The following is a 17,026-nucleotide window of genomic DNA, read 5'->3' as shown; positions in this document are numbered from 1 at the left end:
ACTAAATTGAATATATGAAAAATTAAAATTTTAATATTTATAAAAATTAAATTAAATTAATTTTTGTCAGAATCAAATTGAATCGGTCGAATTTCATTCGATTTAATTCGATTTAATCGATTTCAATTTTTAATAAATTTTTTATTTTTTATACTTTATTTTTATATTTTAAAATTTAATTAAAATATTTTAATCTTAAATTTAATTTCTTTATATTATTAAAAATAACATATTATTATTACTAATTATTTCGATTTAATTTTTTTAATTATTTATTAATAGAATCGAATTAAGTTGAAATAATCGAAAATTTTAAAATTAAAAATCAATTCGAACTAAAATAAATAAAAAATTTAATTTAATTTTTAAATTAATTCAATTTAATTAATTTTTTTAATTTAAATCGAATACTATTAACTCTAAATGCATAGGGTTATATTCATTTTTTCTTATATAAAATATTACATATTATTATATTATAAAAAATTTAAGAAGAATATAAATAATCTTTTTTTTTTAAATTATTATTTTATCATTTATTTCAAAATAAAGTTAAGAAATTAAAAGATATAAATATAATTTTCATTTGAAATTTTAGTTTCCTTTTATTTTCTCTCTATTTTGGAGGGAAATAAAAGGCAAAATAGATTTTATTCCCCTTCTTTAATTATTTTCCCTCACTTCTCAAATAAAAAAAACAAATGTTTTTTCTCGATTTAATTTTCTTCCCTTCAATTTTTCCTTTATCCAAACATGGTCTTCAACGGTCTAATAACAAATAGAGTCAAAGCAAATTAACGTTAGAAGAATGCGTTTTGACATTCTTCAACGAAATAACCCTTTGCTTTTTTACTTGCGTTTTTTTTTTTATTTAAGTAATTAAATAATATGAATATTAACATTACAAAAAATTAAATATCACAAATAATTAAAAATTATAAAAATTAATAATATAAAAACTAAGTTAACTAATCTTATTTTAACAAAAGAATTAAAGAGTGTAAATAGTTAACATATTCAACTAAATTAATGTATTAATTAATTTCAATAAAATTAAATATTTAAAAATTTACAAAATTAATATAAAAATTAAACATTTACATTTAAAAATAAATATATAAAATCTATTTTTTCATATAAAAATTAACTAGTTAATTTAATAATACTACGGAAACTAAATATAATTTTCTATTTTTTGGTTGCACCTAATTTAGAATGAGAGTTGGCACACTCTAATTTATGTTTGGTAAAATTTAATTACATTATAATGTGCCATAACAGCCGCAATTGAAAACCAGTTGGAATATTCTCATCCCATTTCCAATTATTGCAATAACAAATTATATGAAAAACTCCATAATTTTTATTAACTAATCAATACACAAAAAATAAAAATAAAAATATCTCAAAATCTCAGTGGTCTGTTCGCCACCAGAAAAGCGCTAAACCATTAACGCATCGAATAATAATTTTTTATTATTTTTATTTGAGTTCGTCTCCCAAACTCTGACACCACGCTGCTTTTCCATAACGTCCACCGTCATCACCGCCACATTAGTTCCATATTCCGACTGTTCAACTGGAAAATGCCAAACAATATGACGCCTTCATCACCAATCCTCTAGATGGTTTACTTCGTTCTTTTTATGTTTTTAAAAATCCAAATCCAAGCAAAACTCCTCATCTTCTCTGTTCCTTTCGTCTCTTTCACCGCCACGCTTATCGTCCACCGGCACCTCTTTGCATGAACAAGCTCTTCTTGCTATAAGAATACGCCTCTTTCTTTATTATTATTCACATGCTTTTTATGTGCTCGTCTTCGTTTGGTTCTCCCTCCTTCTAGAATTCTCCATTTCTGTTATTTTTATTTCCGATGACGGTTCTCGATACGCCGGAGAATCTTACTGCCTCCATGGAGACCACTACCTCTACCGCCGGTGATGGCGTCTCTGACTCCTCCTCGGATACTGATCTCTCGCTTCGACGGAGGCGGAGCTCCACCAACTCTGCTGGACCTGTCGCTGAATTGTCGTCGAAGATTGATAAGCTGGAATCTGATGTTGATGGCAAGATGACGATGGATCCGGGACCTGTGGCGGAATCGGGAACTTTGAAAAGTAATGGAAAAGATTCCGGCCAAGACAAGGATAAGGTTGAGAAGCGTGGAGCATCGGATGTTAAATTTACGTATAGGCCGTCGGTGCCAGCTCATCGGGTGCTTAGGGAGAGTCCGCTTAGCTCTGATAATATATTTAAACAAGTAAGGACTGTGTAAATGAATGCTTTCAATTAGTAATTGCTTATTATTAATTATATGCATAGACGCCTGTAAATTGCTAGCTATTTGAGCTTGTTCCCTTCCAAAATTGCACGGCAATTGGCAAAAGTTCAGGTGCTTATATTTCCTTTTTCTATTTTTAATGAGAGTTATTTGTTTGGATTACATTTTAGCTCTTGAGGTTGATTGGTTTAAGCAGGTTGCTACAGTAAGGAAAATATTTTTATTTTATTAAGCAACTGTAGTTTCAGGACCATTCTATTGATTTTGAGCTAGTATTGGGAATTGAAGTTTGAATAAACAGCTGCTGGGGGTGGCATATACGATGACCTTTAGTAGCGTTTTCATGTTTAGATTGTGGTTTTATGATAGATGCTGAATGCTTTGTTAATGAGTTTTTACATTTTTTGTCAGAGTCATGCAGGTCTCTTCAACCTCTGTGTAGTAGTGCTTGTTGCTGTTAACAGCAGGCTTATTATTGAGAATCTAATGAAGGTTTGCCTTTTCTATCTGCATTTTGTAGTTCTGTAACTTCAGTGGGATGATCATAATTGCATTTGTACTTTGCTCCCCCCCCCAAAAAAAAACCAAAAAAAAAAAGTATTTTTTTGGTCTTGTTTGCTTTTCGAGGTCCAAGGTGCTATTCTTGGTTATCTAAGGGAATTCCGTCATACAATTTATGATGTGAAAGCGGCCTATTTATTTGTTATTTTTGCAGTATGGTTGGTTAATTAAGACTGGATTTTGGTTTAGTTCAAGGTCATTGCGAGATTGGCCACTCCTTATGTCTTGGTAAGCTATCTTTAAAGCTTTTTATTAATTCAATTTGATAAAGGAGGTTTGTGCATAAGCTGTTTGAGTTGGTCTTTGTTCATTTAATAATTGACATGGAGCTACTAATAATTATGTCATCTATTGCAGTCTTACTCTTCCAGTCTTTTCTCTTGCTGCCTATCTGGTGGAGAAGCTGGCGTATAGAAAATATATATCTGAATCTGTAAGTGTTTCCTGTGTCAGTATTTGTTTGTTGCTTATAATAGAGCCATATTCAAAATTTTCCAAAAAAGTAATGCACATTGTATGTTGGACATTGTAATTTGGAACTGGAAAGAAATTAATTTTAAGTTGAATGCTGCAGATTGTTGTTTTCTTTCATGTGCTCATCACCTCTGCAGCAGTTATATGCCCTGTCTCTGTCATTCTCAGGTCTTTCTGCTTCTCTTTCTTTTTTCTTCTGCTGCAAAATTTTGCCATTTATAGCTGTCTATTTATAAAATTTCAAAATATTGCCAGCAATCAGCATGTATATTTCCAGAGAGTTAAACTTCTTCTTTTTTATGAAAATAAAAATTGCACAATTTTATTTGTGCTGCACAATGTGGTTGCCACTGAGGATTAGATGCGCTGGAACATTTTACTTGTAGTAATAAAATAGTTTTACTTTTATTAAAAAAACATTGTTTTATATATGAGAAATTTATGTTTAAAACAGATATTGTTGGAAACACATATTGAGAAAAAAAGTCTTGGTAATATTTATGGTTTACCCATCCACCCACCAACAATGCAAATTGTGCAAATTTGTAAGCTTATTAATTTTCCTTTTCAATATTGGATTAAGCCTCCCTGTGTTTGCATCTCTTTTCTGCTCTGTCTATATATATATATTTTTTGTGTGTGTGTGTGTGTTTTGTTTGTGTTCCTAACATCAATAAGGATGCTAGAAAAATTCTGGGTATTTATTTATAGTTCTGATCGTAGGCATATTATTCTTGGCTTAGCAATTATCAAAGATGTTCTCAGTTATTCTTTTACTAATTTGTGCAGTTGTGAATCTGCTGTTTTATCTGGTGTCACATTGATGCTCTTTGCTTGTATTGAGTGGTTGAAATTGGTATCTTATGCACATACGAACCATGATATGAGAGCTGTTGCCAACTCAATTGATAAGGTAATAATGTGATTCATTGTAAAATCCATTGATATATGCTTGGAGGTATTTCTGTTGTCTTTACTATATTTCACATGTAAAATATATCACATTGCCTATTATTGGTTGTGTTGAATTCCACATCGGTTGTGGAAAGGGGTAATGTGCCCCTTATATGAGCCATAGGCACTCCTCCCTTGAGCTAGCTTTTGGGGTGAATTAGGCCTGATCCAAATTTAATATGGTATCAGAGCCTTCCCATCCAATGTTGGGTCTCCTATAAATATGTCACGCACTAGTAAAATTCTAGGCTAAATATGTCACGCACTAGTAAAATTCTCGGCGTGAGAGGGTGTGTTGTATCCCACGTCGGTTGTGAAAAGTGATAATGTGGCTTTATATGGGCAATGGGCACTCCTCCCCTTGAGTTAGCTTTTGGGGTGAGTTAGGCTTGACCCAAATTTAATCGGTTGTAAAGCGGTGAATTAAGAAATATGGGCCAAAAAGTGCATGCAATATTCACACAACAGGTTTTCCTCTTATTGTTTCATATCATCGTAGCTTTTGTCAAATCTTTTTATTTATAACTAAAGATAGTTTATTATTTTCCCTTGCCTTGCCCCACTCAACTAAGGAAAAGAAATTTCTTTAGTTCGGATCAGTTTGCCATCTGCTGTGAACAAAGGGGCCATTTCTCATTCAATATGGTTCTGCTTGCACCAGGGAGATGCACTGTCCAGTACTTTGAGTGCAGATTATTGTCGTGATGTTAGCTTCAAGAGTTTGGTTTACTTCATGGTAGCTCCCACATTATGTTACCAGGTAGCTGATGATATATCTTCCAGCAGCTTTTTTAAGCATAAATATATGAATGCTCATTAATTCATCTTGGTATTACTGGGGTCCGTCACCGAGGAAGAGCATATCACAACTATATTTCAGGCTTAGAGAATGTATTTTAGCAACTAATACAATAGTAATTATTATAAAGAAAATTTAATTTTATGCAATTTAAAATTATTGTTAAGAAAATTTAATTTTTATTATATTTAATAATATATTTTAATAAATATCTAATTTTATATTTAATAAAATAATAATTTTAACAGTAATTTTTATTTGTCGATGATTTTCTAAAATTTTATAGTTTTTTCAGTGTATTATACTTCATTTCAAACTTTGTATGATAGCTTGCTCTCAAACTGCATACATGGGTGGTGTTAGTAGCCTGATGATAGTATGTCTTGGGTGTTCCCTAACATATGGTGTGCTTTGGTTATCCTGATTGTGTTATGAGATTATCTAAATCCTTCCTTATTGGTTGTCATTGTAGCCAATTTATCCTCGCACAGCATGTGTTCGAAAGGGTTGTGTAGTTCGTCAATTTGTCAAGTTGATAATATTTACAGGATTCATGGGATTTATAATAGAACAAGTAAGAATAACTTTATGTTAGAATAACTTGATTTTTAAAGCTTTCCATGTTTTTGTTGTTTTTGGAAATCAGCAACACATTCTTAACATGGTTGTGGGCATAATCTGCAGTATATCAATCCTATTGTCCAGAACTCACAACATCCTTTAAAGGGGGATCTGTTAAATGCCATAGAGAGGGTTTTGAAGCTTTCAGTTCCAAATTTATACGTGTGGCTTTGCATGTTCTACTGTTTTTTTCACCTATGGTGAGTCCAGTTGTTTATTTTTTCTTCCAGATGTTACAAAGTATATTTTTCTCTTTCATTGGAGATGTTTTTAATGATTGTTTCTGCTACTGTCGTGAAGATCATAGTAGACTAGTAGCTTTATTTGCGTTTACCTCTTATGTGCTGGTTTATTATTGTAGTGAAGTTGCTTAGATCAAGCAGTGTCATATCTTCGGCTTATGTTTAGTTCTATACATTCTGGTTAGATGATTGATGGATGACTAGACAGAATAATTTTTACACATTATTTGTATAATGTACTTCACCCACCCTCTATCCCAAAACTACTCCTGTAAATTTTTTATGCCTGACTACTTTGAATATTGTCTCTCATTCCAGAAAATCCCATTAAAACTATTCTAGTTTATATATTTGTGGTATCTGGAGAAAATTCTTGGTTTCTTGAGAGTTGAGAAGAGAGATAACTATAGTACTAAACTCATCTGTAGTACAAGCTTTGATTTTCACCCAAGACACAATGTTTGAGCACCCTGAGGTGCATTATGCTTACATGTGCAATACAGGTTAAATATACTTGCTGAGCTCCTTTGCTTTGGTGATCGGGAGTTCTATAAAGATTGGTGGAATGCAAGAACGGTCGATGAGGTAAAAGTTCTTTAATTCGGTTGATGTGCCCTTTTTGTAAATCTTTGAACAATCCCTTGCTTATTTCAAATTGCAAATTTTGTCATGTACCTGATCGGATCTGTGGCTTTCATCAGTACTGGAGAATGTGGAACATGGTACTTATTTTAACCTGAAATCATAGTACATTTTCTAGTATTCCTATCTTTGGCTTTTTTTTTGTGGTGCTGTTGTAGGAATGTAGCCCTATATATAGCTCATTTATTAATTTTATGTTCAGACGTGTTGATTATGTGGGCCCGGGGAATGGATCCACATAACAGGCCAGTTTTGCTAGAGCTGGGCTTTAAATTAGGCTTCCATCCCACAAATGGCTCAAGCCATTTTAGTTTGGTTTTTGCCCCGTTAATATAGCTTCCATTCTTTTTATTCCCAGCTCATGTGAGAACCTTCACATTCCAACAATGACTATTTGTTGGAGAATTATTTCATTCTTGGTTTTGGAACTCTAGGATGATCAACTGATGAAGTTGTTTAGATAGCAGTAAAATTGATTAGTGTAAAGCGAGAGAGGGAGGGAGAGTAAATTTTGATCTTATGTGTATGGTATATAAGTTTGAATAGGCTGGTTGTGTTGCCTTGCAACCTGTATAGACTTAATTCTGAGGTAGATGTGGGCAAAAGAAGGAACTCTAGAACTTTGACAAAGAACTTTAAATAAAAAAAAAAGGTCAGTTGGACATACAAGACAAAGCTTTACGATTAATCACAATTACAGTCAAAACTTTCAATTTTAGATGATAAAATCTCCACTTTCAAATTTGTTGCAATTGTAGCCGATCTTTAAAATTATTTGTCCAATTGGATATAAAAGTTTAAAATTTTACGTTTAATCACATCTATGACCAAAATTTTCACTTTTATACCTCAATCTTTTAATTTTGTTGCAATTGTAGCCAAACGTTAAAATAATTTTGATTATTTTTAAATTAATGCACATGTCATATCAAATGTTATTTAGTTACTTCTAATTTTATCCTAATGCATAATTTAAACTCTAAATCTCTAATTTAAAACTATCTAGATTTAGGATTCATTCAAAATGAGAATTTTAGAGTTTAATTAGATATTAGGATAATAAGAGTTGGGTTATAATAAAATTTACAATTGACAAAAAAATATTTGAAGGATTGACTACAATTGCAATAAATTTAAAAGGTTGGGTACAAAATAGGAATTTTTTGCTATAACCATGATTAAATATCAACTTTTATATCCAATTGGATAAATAGTTCTAAAAATTGACTACAATTGCAATAAATTTGAAAGGAAATTTAAAGGATGATTTGTCATCCAAAATTGAAAGTTGTGGCTATAATATAAAGTTTTGGGTTTTATGTAAAGTAAAGTTTTGAGCTTTTGTATCCTATAAGTTATATGCTTGATATATTGTCCTAGTTACATGGCCTGACTGTCTAACCAAAAAGGCAAAAAAGAATCCTTTGCTCTTTTGGTTGAATGCTGTTCTTTGAGAGTTAGAGAATAAATGCCAGTTTCATAATTGATGAATTTTTTCATAACATTGGTGTCAACTTTGTAATGTTAACTTGAGCTACAAGTCCTCTATCTCTTTCTGTTAATTGTTCGTGACATATCACCTACAAGTAGGGGTGAGCATTCGGTCGGTTCGGTTCAAAACCGAACCGAACCGAACCGAAATAACCGAAAACCGAATTGAATTACTTTATAAAAACCGAACCGAACCGAACAAAAGGGATAACCGAACCGAACCGAACCGATCTGATTCGGTTCAATTCGGTCGGTTCAATCGGTTAAACCGATTTTTAACCTTTTTTTTTTTTTTTTTTTGAAATGGGATTTTTAAGTTTAGTTATCTCGATTTCGAACCGATCGAATCTGATTCGATTCGATCGGTTCAAGTCACACAACAGCACATGACAGCAGCAACAGGCTACGGCCGACGATTGCGCGGAGAGAGAGACTAGAGAGCGACGGAGGAATGAGTCAAGGAGCAGAAGAGAGGATTACCGTACATACAAGAGTCTTCCAGTTCTTACGTAAGCTTTTTCTTACCAGTCAAGTAGTACAACAGCTGTATCTTATCTTATAGCCCGGCGCGGCGGGTCGCCTTTTGAATTCCGTAGATAGAAGAAATAGAAGGAGTAGGTGAGTGAGTGAGTCCTCACTGACCTGAGCGATTTCGATCGGGAAGAGAGTGGAGGTTGGACGGTGAAAGCGCCGCTGGAAGTTGTGGATGGATGGAGGCACAGGCGGCGTGGAATCTGGAGAAGAGGGACAGCCCGGCGTGGCGGGTCGCCTTTTGAATTCCATAGATAGAAGAAATAGAAGGAGTAGATGAGTGAGTGAGTCCTCACTGACCTGAGCGATTTCGATCGGGAAGAGAGTGGAGGTTGGACGGTGAAAGCGCCGCTGGAAGTGGTGGATGGATGGAGGCACAGGCGGTGTAGAATCTGGAGAAGGGGGACAGCGTGACTTTGTGTGGGATGTGGCAGACGAGAACGAGAGGAGATGAATTTTAGATCTAGGGCAAATAAAGGAACTATTGAAAACGACGTAGTATTGCTGATTTCGGTTCGGTTCGGTTTAATCGAAATTTTTGAATCCAAAACCGAACCGAACCGAAATCACCGATTTTTTAAAAAATTAAACCCGAACCGAACCGAATAAAAAATAAAACCGAACCGAATTTTCAAAATTAATCAGTTCGGTCGGTTATTTCGGTTTAAACCGAATACTGCTCACCCCTACCTACAAGTGTGCTTTTATATACTGTTGTGGAGAATATTTTGTCTATATTTCTGAAAGAGAGGTACAATATTAATATACAAGTGTCTTATGATTTTGAATCCTAAATAAGAATGTATCCCTATAATTATTATGCAACCTAATATTTACATAATCATACACTCGGTCACATAGTTAACTTCATATAATCCTTCTCTTCAAGTTGTGAGTATAGATGTTAATTATGCCCACTTGTTACATGCATAGTTAACTTGAGCTTCATTCAGATCTTTTGTGAAGATATCACCTAATTGTTTGTCAATCCTGATATGTATTGTTGACATAATTTGCTATTAAGTCTCTTAACATGAGAAGTGGCAATTGATGCCAATAGCTCATGAAACACTGTATTTGAAGCAATATAAGGAGTAATTTGATTACCACACCACAGTTTAGCAGGTGACAAGACTTTAAGGCCGATGTCATCTAATACTTGATGTGTTCAAATTACTTCACATAAAGATTGTGCCACACCTTGATATTCTAATTCAGATATTGAATGAGAAATCACACTTTGCTTCTTTCTTCTTCATGACACTAAATTTCCTCCAACAAAAACGCAGCGCCTTTTGGTTGACAACACAATGTATCCGAATAATTATGCTCCTGTTTCAGAAAGGAGCATGCACATGCACAATCTGTGATCTGTGTATCCATACTTGCACATGAACAGTGATACAAACACATACACAAACGGCAGAGTTGGTCAATCATATTACTCATGGAATCCTAATTATTGCAGCCTGTTCATAAGTGGATGGTTCGCCATGTATACTTTCCATGCTTACGGCATAATGTACCAAAGGTAACTCAGCTTCTCACCTTAGCTTACTGTAAATGCTGTATATTTGATGTAAACAGATGTTTCCTTATGGTGTATTATTGTCTCTGCATTTGTCATTGTTTCATATTTTTCCTTTCTATAATCTACATAGAAACATAGGCTGTAGAAGACATGATACTTAGTTGGTTATCTTAGTTGGAATATCTATTAATTCTGTGGTAATTCTTTCTCATCTCAACTTATGCTGATTGCCATTTGTACTTTCATATTGGTTGTTGCTGACAATTGTTCCATCTTTTTGCAATGATGCAGGGGATAGCCTTAATTATTGCCTTCTTTGTTTCAGCTGTATTTCATGAGGTATTGGGGGGAGTGATATCTATTTTGCAGTTTTCTATTCTCCAATTTTTGATGTTGTAGAAATTCTCTATGTTTGCATCAAGGCTATAGGCATCTCATGTTTTTATTTCATAATTTTATGTTTACGCTGTTGCTTCATAAGAATGAAACTTTTTCTCTGATGCACCTGCTTCCTGTGAGATGAGACATTACGTTACATTTATAGGTGTTGCCACTTCTAGGTTGTCAGGTTCTGGAGTGATGTCATATTTGAACTTATCGAGTCCATTTTAATAAGAAGAAGCATGATTTTGAGCAAGACATGATTCGAAGTTGCATAAGGATTATAATTATGCATGAAAGTGTAAGCAACCTTCCCCCAGCAGCAGTAGAGTCATTAACTAGTGTCTCTGAGTTATTAATGGTTGAAGTCATCAACCACCAATACCCTTATCCATAGAGTGGATTGATGAACATTATAAAGAAAGGAGAGAGAAACCTGATGATGAACTCCAGAATTGTAGAATAGCTGGCAGTTTTGCAGGGTTTAATGCCCTATTAATAAGTGAAAGGGAAGAAAGCAGAAGATAAAAAGAAAAAAGATACTTGAAATAAAAAAGAAACTTGTTAAAAATATTATTAGATATCAACTGTACTATCTTGTTAATTCTTGCATCTGATAGTGACATGTGCCACATGTTGGGAGAATGTTGATTGGACAGCATGAGGATCTCTGCAATCAGTTTCAATTGAAAACCATCTTTGTTTTTCTAACTTTAGATTCTTTAGCCTTGTGAGGGAGGGAAGAGTTGTTTTTTTTTCACTACTTCTACTGCAGTTGACGTTCAAGTTCTGATTCGTACTGAATCTCTGAACAATCTCATGCTTAATATGCTCGAAGACAAGCCAACTGGGGAAAAAGGCATTTGTAAAATGTTCCCAATTGCATTGCATTAACACTTGATTAAGATGAATGGGTTCAACCCATACCTGAACTGTCATGCTGAGTTTTCGAAGTCAAACAATTTCATCAAGTGTATAGTTTACAACTTATTGTTCAATTGACTAATAAAATTTTCTTTTTTAGTTACCCGCTTGTATCTGCATCATAGCATTATGCTTTTTAACTTCCTTGATTTAAAACATATGTTCACACTGGTGCGCGGTATCATTTAACAGTTGTGCATTGCTGTTCCGTGTCACATGTTCAAGCTCTGGGCTTTTATCGGAATAATGTTTCAGGTAACAAAGTCGAGTGCTAATAGAAGTTTATGTTACTATTGAACTTGGGATTTGGCATATAAATATCCCAAAAACTCAAAGATTAAACTGGGGTGGAGACTTCTTACAGGACTGGAATGGGCTGTGTCTTGCCATATAGCCCAGGCTTCCAATGGGCCTCCTGATGGATGTGGAAAATAATAATAATAATAATAATAAATTTGCTCTAAAGTAGATCAAATTATGCAGGACATGTGATTGAAATTTGTTTTTCCCTGCTTTAACCAGATTCCTTTGGTTGTGATAACAAGTTATCTCCAAGACAAGTTGAGGAGTCCAATGGTATGTCTATTCTTTCACTTTTTATTTCCCAGCTTAGTTTAGCTTATTGATCTTTGACAAATTTGAATCAAAGAACATGTAAGACCTAAAGTAACATAATGAATTACACAAAGCTGGATTCAAGATGTCGCCATTCCAGAACTACAAAATCTAAAACCTGTCAAGTCCCAGATGGGTATTACTTCATGTGAGTTTTTCATTTATGACAGGTGGGAAATATGATCTTCTGGATTATGTTCTGCATTCTTGGCCAACCTATGTGTGTACTACTGTATTACCATGACCTGATGAATCGGAAAGGAAGCACTGAATCAATATGAAACTTGGAATAGTGTCAATCTTGGATATAGAATTCCCCGGAAATGGGTTACTTTTTACATGTTGTGCATTAAATTTTACCATACTGATGTCATCACGATACATCGAGATTAGGTTAACTGTTGATACCATTAATGTGTAAGCAAATTTTGAGAGTATAATCACTGAGGGAGTCGTTGCCCTTTTGTAGTTTCTGACACTGTTGTAACTATTAGTGGAAAATTGTATGTGTCCATGTGTGTATGATGCGTTCTTTTCTGGAATACATGTGTTTTTTTAATAACAAGAAGTAAATTGTTTATAAATGAGTTTCTAAGTCAGTTGTGGTTATATCTTTTAAATTAAATTGTTGCTAAACTTATATATTTTAGGTTAAGTTTAATTTCAGTAATATACTAAAATTGTGTGGAATATGTGTAGATCTGTTTTCTCAAAGTCCCATTTCTGATAATGAATATAATCCAATTCCAGCCGCAGTGCCACACGTGAATCTATGCAACTTGTCGCACTTTTTTTTTGTATCTTATATATAATGAATGTAACTCAATCCATAATTTTCTCTTATTTTATCTGTTCAATTTCATTTCTATCTTCATCGCTTTTCAATTTTAAATATTGAATAATTTAATTTCTTTAATATGACTATACATATTCTAATGTGCCAATTACGAAAATTAAACTATTTCATGATTTAAAAATAGAATGTGTAAATAGTATAAAACTAAACTTGAAAGGTAAAGTAATTTTTTTGTGATAAAATATAGGAGTAAATTATATATTCAACATATAATATATTTAAATAAGAATGTGTGCACATGTATGAAATATTACAAACTCTAATGTGACAAAACGAAGCATTTTAAGAATTATAAATATTTAGTACAACCCATGATATAAAATAAATGTCCTTTATGATGAAGATCTGCGGGACCTCTAATCATCACATATTAATCATTGATCTATAACATGAAAAGTTATAAATAATTAAGAATGAGAGGTTAGTTAGTCTAGAGACTTAAATTAATACTCATTCTGTTATCCATTTAATTCTTTTCATATATATTAAAAAAATAATTTTTTAACTATATCTATTTTAAAAATATTAAATTTTATTATATTAATTTTTTTAAAATAAAATAAAATTAAATAGAGTTATAATAGTTGATTTATATATTATTATTATAATATAAAAAATGATTATAATTTTAAAATAATAAAAATTATAGGACAGTATTAAGTATTCTATTTAATATTGTAACTAATATAATCTGTAATGTAACATACTATGAACTGCAGTATGCAACAAAATTAAAACAAGTGGTTATGGAGTTAGTTTGCCGGAGAGAACAAATCTGTAATGCTTGGAATAAATAATTTTTAAAATATTAATTTAATTATTTTTTTTATTAATGCTCAATATTTTTAAGAATTTATTTTTTTTAATTTATAAAAAATTTCATTTCAAAGAAGAAAAATACAATTCATGTACAATTGTGTTCTAATCTCTTTAAATTTCTTTCTTGTCAACAACTTATTTCATGCAAAAGTCTACAAGTTTTCGCTATAATTAGAATATTTTTCTTTTTTTTTTTGGAAAAGTAAAGTATATTTCATAGAATAAGTAGGTTATTACTATTCATTGATGATATAATATTAAAAAATATTATTTTAATATAAATTAAATTATAATTTTAAAGTGAATAATTGATGGAACAATATAATTTTTTTTATTTTTCCTTTCAATTTTTTTACTTTGTTTGGAATAAGGAAAACGTGGGAGAGTTATTCAAATATTAGATTATTAGATGAAGCTTTAAGCAACTCTTTTGCCTATAAAATAATAAAAAATATTTATTTATATATTCAACTTGGTTTTAAAGCTTCTAGTAAATTATTATGAGCAACTCAAAACACTTTTTTCTTATGAAGCGCCACCGACGCCAGCTGTTTCCGTCGTCTGCGCCTTATAATTAACGGCCCTTTGAAAGCAACCTATGAGCTCCACTATACACAGATTGGAACACCACAGCGAGAAAAAGCGACCTCCGGGACCTCAATCTGCGATGGAAGATCTCCGATCCAGGTCATACGGCGATGGAAGAATGCAAATACAGAGCTATTATGGTGCCGGAGATATGGGTCCCATTTCATCGTCCGGTGTCAGTAACATGCAAGATCTCAGATGTTATAGCGCCTCCTATGCATCCTCCGTCTACCCAACACAATCGCAAGCCCAAACCCAGGTCGGCAACAACGATGTTCGGTTCAAAAAGGGCAAGTCTGCAAATGGGTCTGTTTCTAAGAGCTGGAGTTTCAATGATCCGGAGCTGCAACGAAAGAAGCGAGTCGCTAGCTATAAGGTTTACAGTGTAGAAGGGAAAGTTAAAGGCTCTTTCAAAAAGAGTTTCAGGTGGCTCAAGGACAGGTACACTAAAGTTGTTCATGGATGGTGGTGACTGCTGACTCTTCACCTTAATTCTGTTGTTATCTTATCTTTTATGTTCTTTTTTGTGACTTCTAAGTTGTGTACTGTATGAAAGTTTTGAAATTTCTTCGTGATAATGAATAATTCTTTGTTATCCTCTGTGCATTCGTTTGGGGACTCCAATATGCTTATTGATTTTACTGTGATTGTGTTAGTGGGTGCTGGGACCATTAGATTCTGATAGGAATGTTATTAGAATCCTGGATTACTATACTTCTATCATGGAGGTTGGTGGTTTGGAATTTGAGCTTAAGAACTATAATTTTGTTAACCTTCTTCAGGTTTCTCAATCACTAGTATGCTTATGATTGAAATCAATTAAATTAAAATGCCTGCCTGTCTTGGTGTCTTCATCATGCAGTTAACATCTCGCAAAAAACCTATTGGCTTGTAGCTTGTTAACAAAGGCAATTGACATCCTCGGTTCATCTTCATAATAGTTTCCTGGGATTCAGGCGGAAGCATGCATGGATTGTATATGTAATTAGAGAAGACACGGTGCTTACCCAAAAAGAGAGAGAAAGAGAGAGAGAGATTGAGGGGATCTTTTCAAAACCAACGCAGAGGCTGCGGCCTACATGATCAAAGTAGTTACCACAATGATAACCGTAATAACCCGGCTCAAACTTACCCATAACTTCTGAACCCATTTTACACTCAGACTCAAAATGTTTAATTTAAATTATTTTGTAGTTTTGAGCAAGTTAATATATATTAGCTATCAAATTCCTGCCACTGATGTGGACAGCGTCCAACAATTCATAAATGTCCTTTCTATCTATTTTGGAATGTTGAAGTTGTAGTCACATTCCAATACTGAAGTTGAAGATACAAGGATGTCTGCAAACTTGATTGAACTAAGCAGAGACTATCTCATAGTCATGCTTCTAGCTAGTTACTGCAACTTCAGCTTTTGCCTTTGTGTGTGCATCTCTATAAAAGTCTTGGGATGCAAACATTTGTTGGTATTTAATTTCTCTTATCTGACTGCAGAATATAGCTATAGTTGGTTCTATGAAGGCTTCCGCTTTATGTAGTGGTTTTTCTGGACGAGGCTGATTAAGTTCGATTACAACCTGTTGATGCTAGGATTTTCTTTCGAAAAAATCCTTTATGAGGCTCTTCATGAATGTTCTACATAACAGAGTAGTAGACTAGTAACTCAATATCCCCATGACTGCATCCTGATGAAATTTAGAAGTTCTTTTACTATTAAAATGGACGCAACATCAAATGTAAAAGTAGTTCCAAGTCCTACTCGAATGACATTTATCAGGAAGTCCAACATGCCTTGGGTAGGAAATTATCTGGTCTTTATGTTATAGCTGATAGCGGGTATCGGATTTGTTTGTGAATCTGGATGACATGGTTTTCGTTTCATCTACCACGTAATTTCGCAGTGTTAAGGCGATTTCCTGCATATATATTGCAAAGGGAATAGGAGCCCTATTTGGTATACACTTGCTTTTCTTCATTGTGATGAGTTTTTGTGAATCTAATCAATTGTTGGTATTTGGAAGTCTTTATTTTTTATTTTTTTGTATGTACCACTCCGTGTTTATAACCCACTGGTTCAATTAATCTGGATTTCCGTCGAACAGACCCATTAAGAGGATATTTGGAAGGCTTTTTAGTATAATGAATCCTTGACAATTGAAATGTCACTTAAGTTCATGTCCTTCTGTTTTTGAGAATGCAGTATTATGCCCCTTTGCTTTCTTTTACTGTAAGAGTTTCCATAAACAGGAAGCATTGTCGTGTACTTTCAGATGTGTCTCTGTTGTGTTGTTCCACTTATTTCACAGGTTCAATTATAAGATCTCAAATTGAGTTTTTACTTTCAATTATAAGAAGTCTTTTTGTAATGACAAACTTATCTTTAAAAAGATTAATTAATTTTCTTACATGCCACCTAAACAAGTTTCAAAGATACAATCATTTCCTTCCCTCAAAATAATTGTGTTTTTCTTGAGAAAATGTTACTCACTTATGCAGCCATAAACTTTTAATCATATGATCATCATTTTCTAATTTTCTTTATGCGCTCAGATAAAGCCAAAAAGTAAAGCGCGAAACATTGAACATCGGTGACTTCCACTTCAACGGAATACAGATTTTTGCTCGGACCTGTCCCATGTATTGGTTCCTTCATCACAAGGAGATTTTCTGGTGTAATGTGAAGAACTTTTATGGGCATTCTCACTAGTCTCTTAAC

General features: G+C 33.1%; 2 protein-coding genes across 4 annotated transcripts; both read left to right on the top strand.

Annotated features, from left to right (window-relative positions):
* The first annotated feature begins 1,408 nt into the window (after positions 1-1,408).
* LOC110611767 (diacylglycerol O-acyltransferase 1) lies at positions 1,409-12,569 on the top strand. 3 transcript variants are annotated; one of them, XM_021752229.2, is made up of 16 exons: positions 1,414-2,260; positions 2,693-2,773; positions 2,997-3,070; positions 3,200-3,275; positions 3,417-3,484; positions 4,106-4,229; positions 4,932-5,030; positions 5,542-5,643; positions 5,754-5,890; positions 6,436-6,517; positions 6,634-6,654; positions 10,065-10,127; positions 10,419-10,466; positions 11,625-11,687; positions 11,955-12,008; positions 12,218-12,569. In XM_021752229.2, the coding sequence occupies exons 1-16, from the start codon at positions 1,874-1,876 to the stop codon at positions 12,326-12,328; spliced, it is 1,590 nt and encodes a 529-aa protein (XP_021607921.1). In that variant the 5' UTR covers positions 1,414-1,873; the 3' UTR covers positions 12,329-12,569. The 3 variants fall into 3 exon arrangements, with proteins under 3 accessions (XP_021607923.1, XP_021607922.1, XP_021607921.1); XM_021752230.2 differs by lacking the exon at positions 6,634-6,654 and having other exon boundaries at positions 1,413-2,260; XM_021752231.2 differs by lacking the exons at positions 10,065-10,127; positions 10,419-10,466; positions 11,625-11,687; positions 11,955-12,008; positions 12,218-12,569 and adding an exon at positions 9,886-10,058 and having other exon boundaries at positions 1,409-2,260.
* A 1,642-nt stretch (positions 12,570-14,211) lies between these two features.
* Positions 14,212-14,905, top strand: LOC110610678. Its single transcript, XM_021750717.2, has one exon. The coding sequence runs from the start codon at positions 14,321-14,323 to the stop codon at positions 14,780-14,782; it is 462 nt and encodes a 153-aa protein (XP_021606409.1). The 5' UTR covers positions 14,212-14,320; the 3' UTR covers positions 14,783-14,905.
* Positions 14,906-17,026: the final 2,121 nt, after the last annotated feature.

The sequence above is a fragment of the Manihot esculenta genome, chromosome 3, assembly GCF_001659605.2.
Source record: "Manihot esculenta cultivar AM560-2 chromosome 3, M.esculenta_v8, whole genome shotgun sequence".
NCBI classification, from domain to species: Eukaryota; Viridiplantae; Streptophyta; class Magnoliopsida; order Malpighiales; family Euphorbiaceae; genus Manihot; species Manihot esculenta.
Note: the sequence above shows the minus strand (reverse complement) of the source record. Positions and strands in the feature narration are given on the sequence as shown.

Coding starts and splice junctions, on each gene's coding strand:
- LOC110611767 (XM_021752229.2), top strand. CDS start 1,874: ATGACGGTTCTCGATACGCCGGAGAATCTTACTGCCTCCATGGAGACC. Junction 6,518..6,633: donor ATGCAAGAACGGTCGATGAG/GTAAAAGTTCTT, acceptor GGCTTTCATCAG/TACTGGAGAATGTGGAACAT. Junction 6,655..10,064: donor ACTGGAGAATGTGGAACATG/GTACTTATTTTA, acceptor TAATTATTGCAG/CCTGTTCATAAGTGGATGGT.
- LOC110610678 (XM_021750717.2), top strand. CDS start 14,321: ATGAGCTCCACTATACACAGATTGGAACACCACAGCGAGAAAAAGCGA.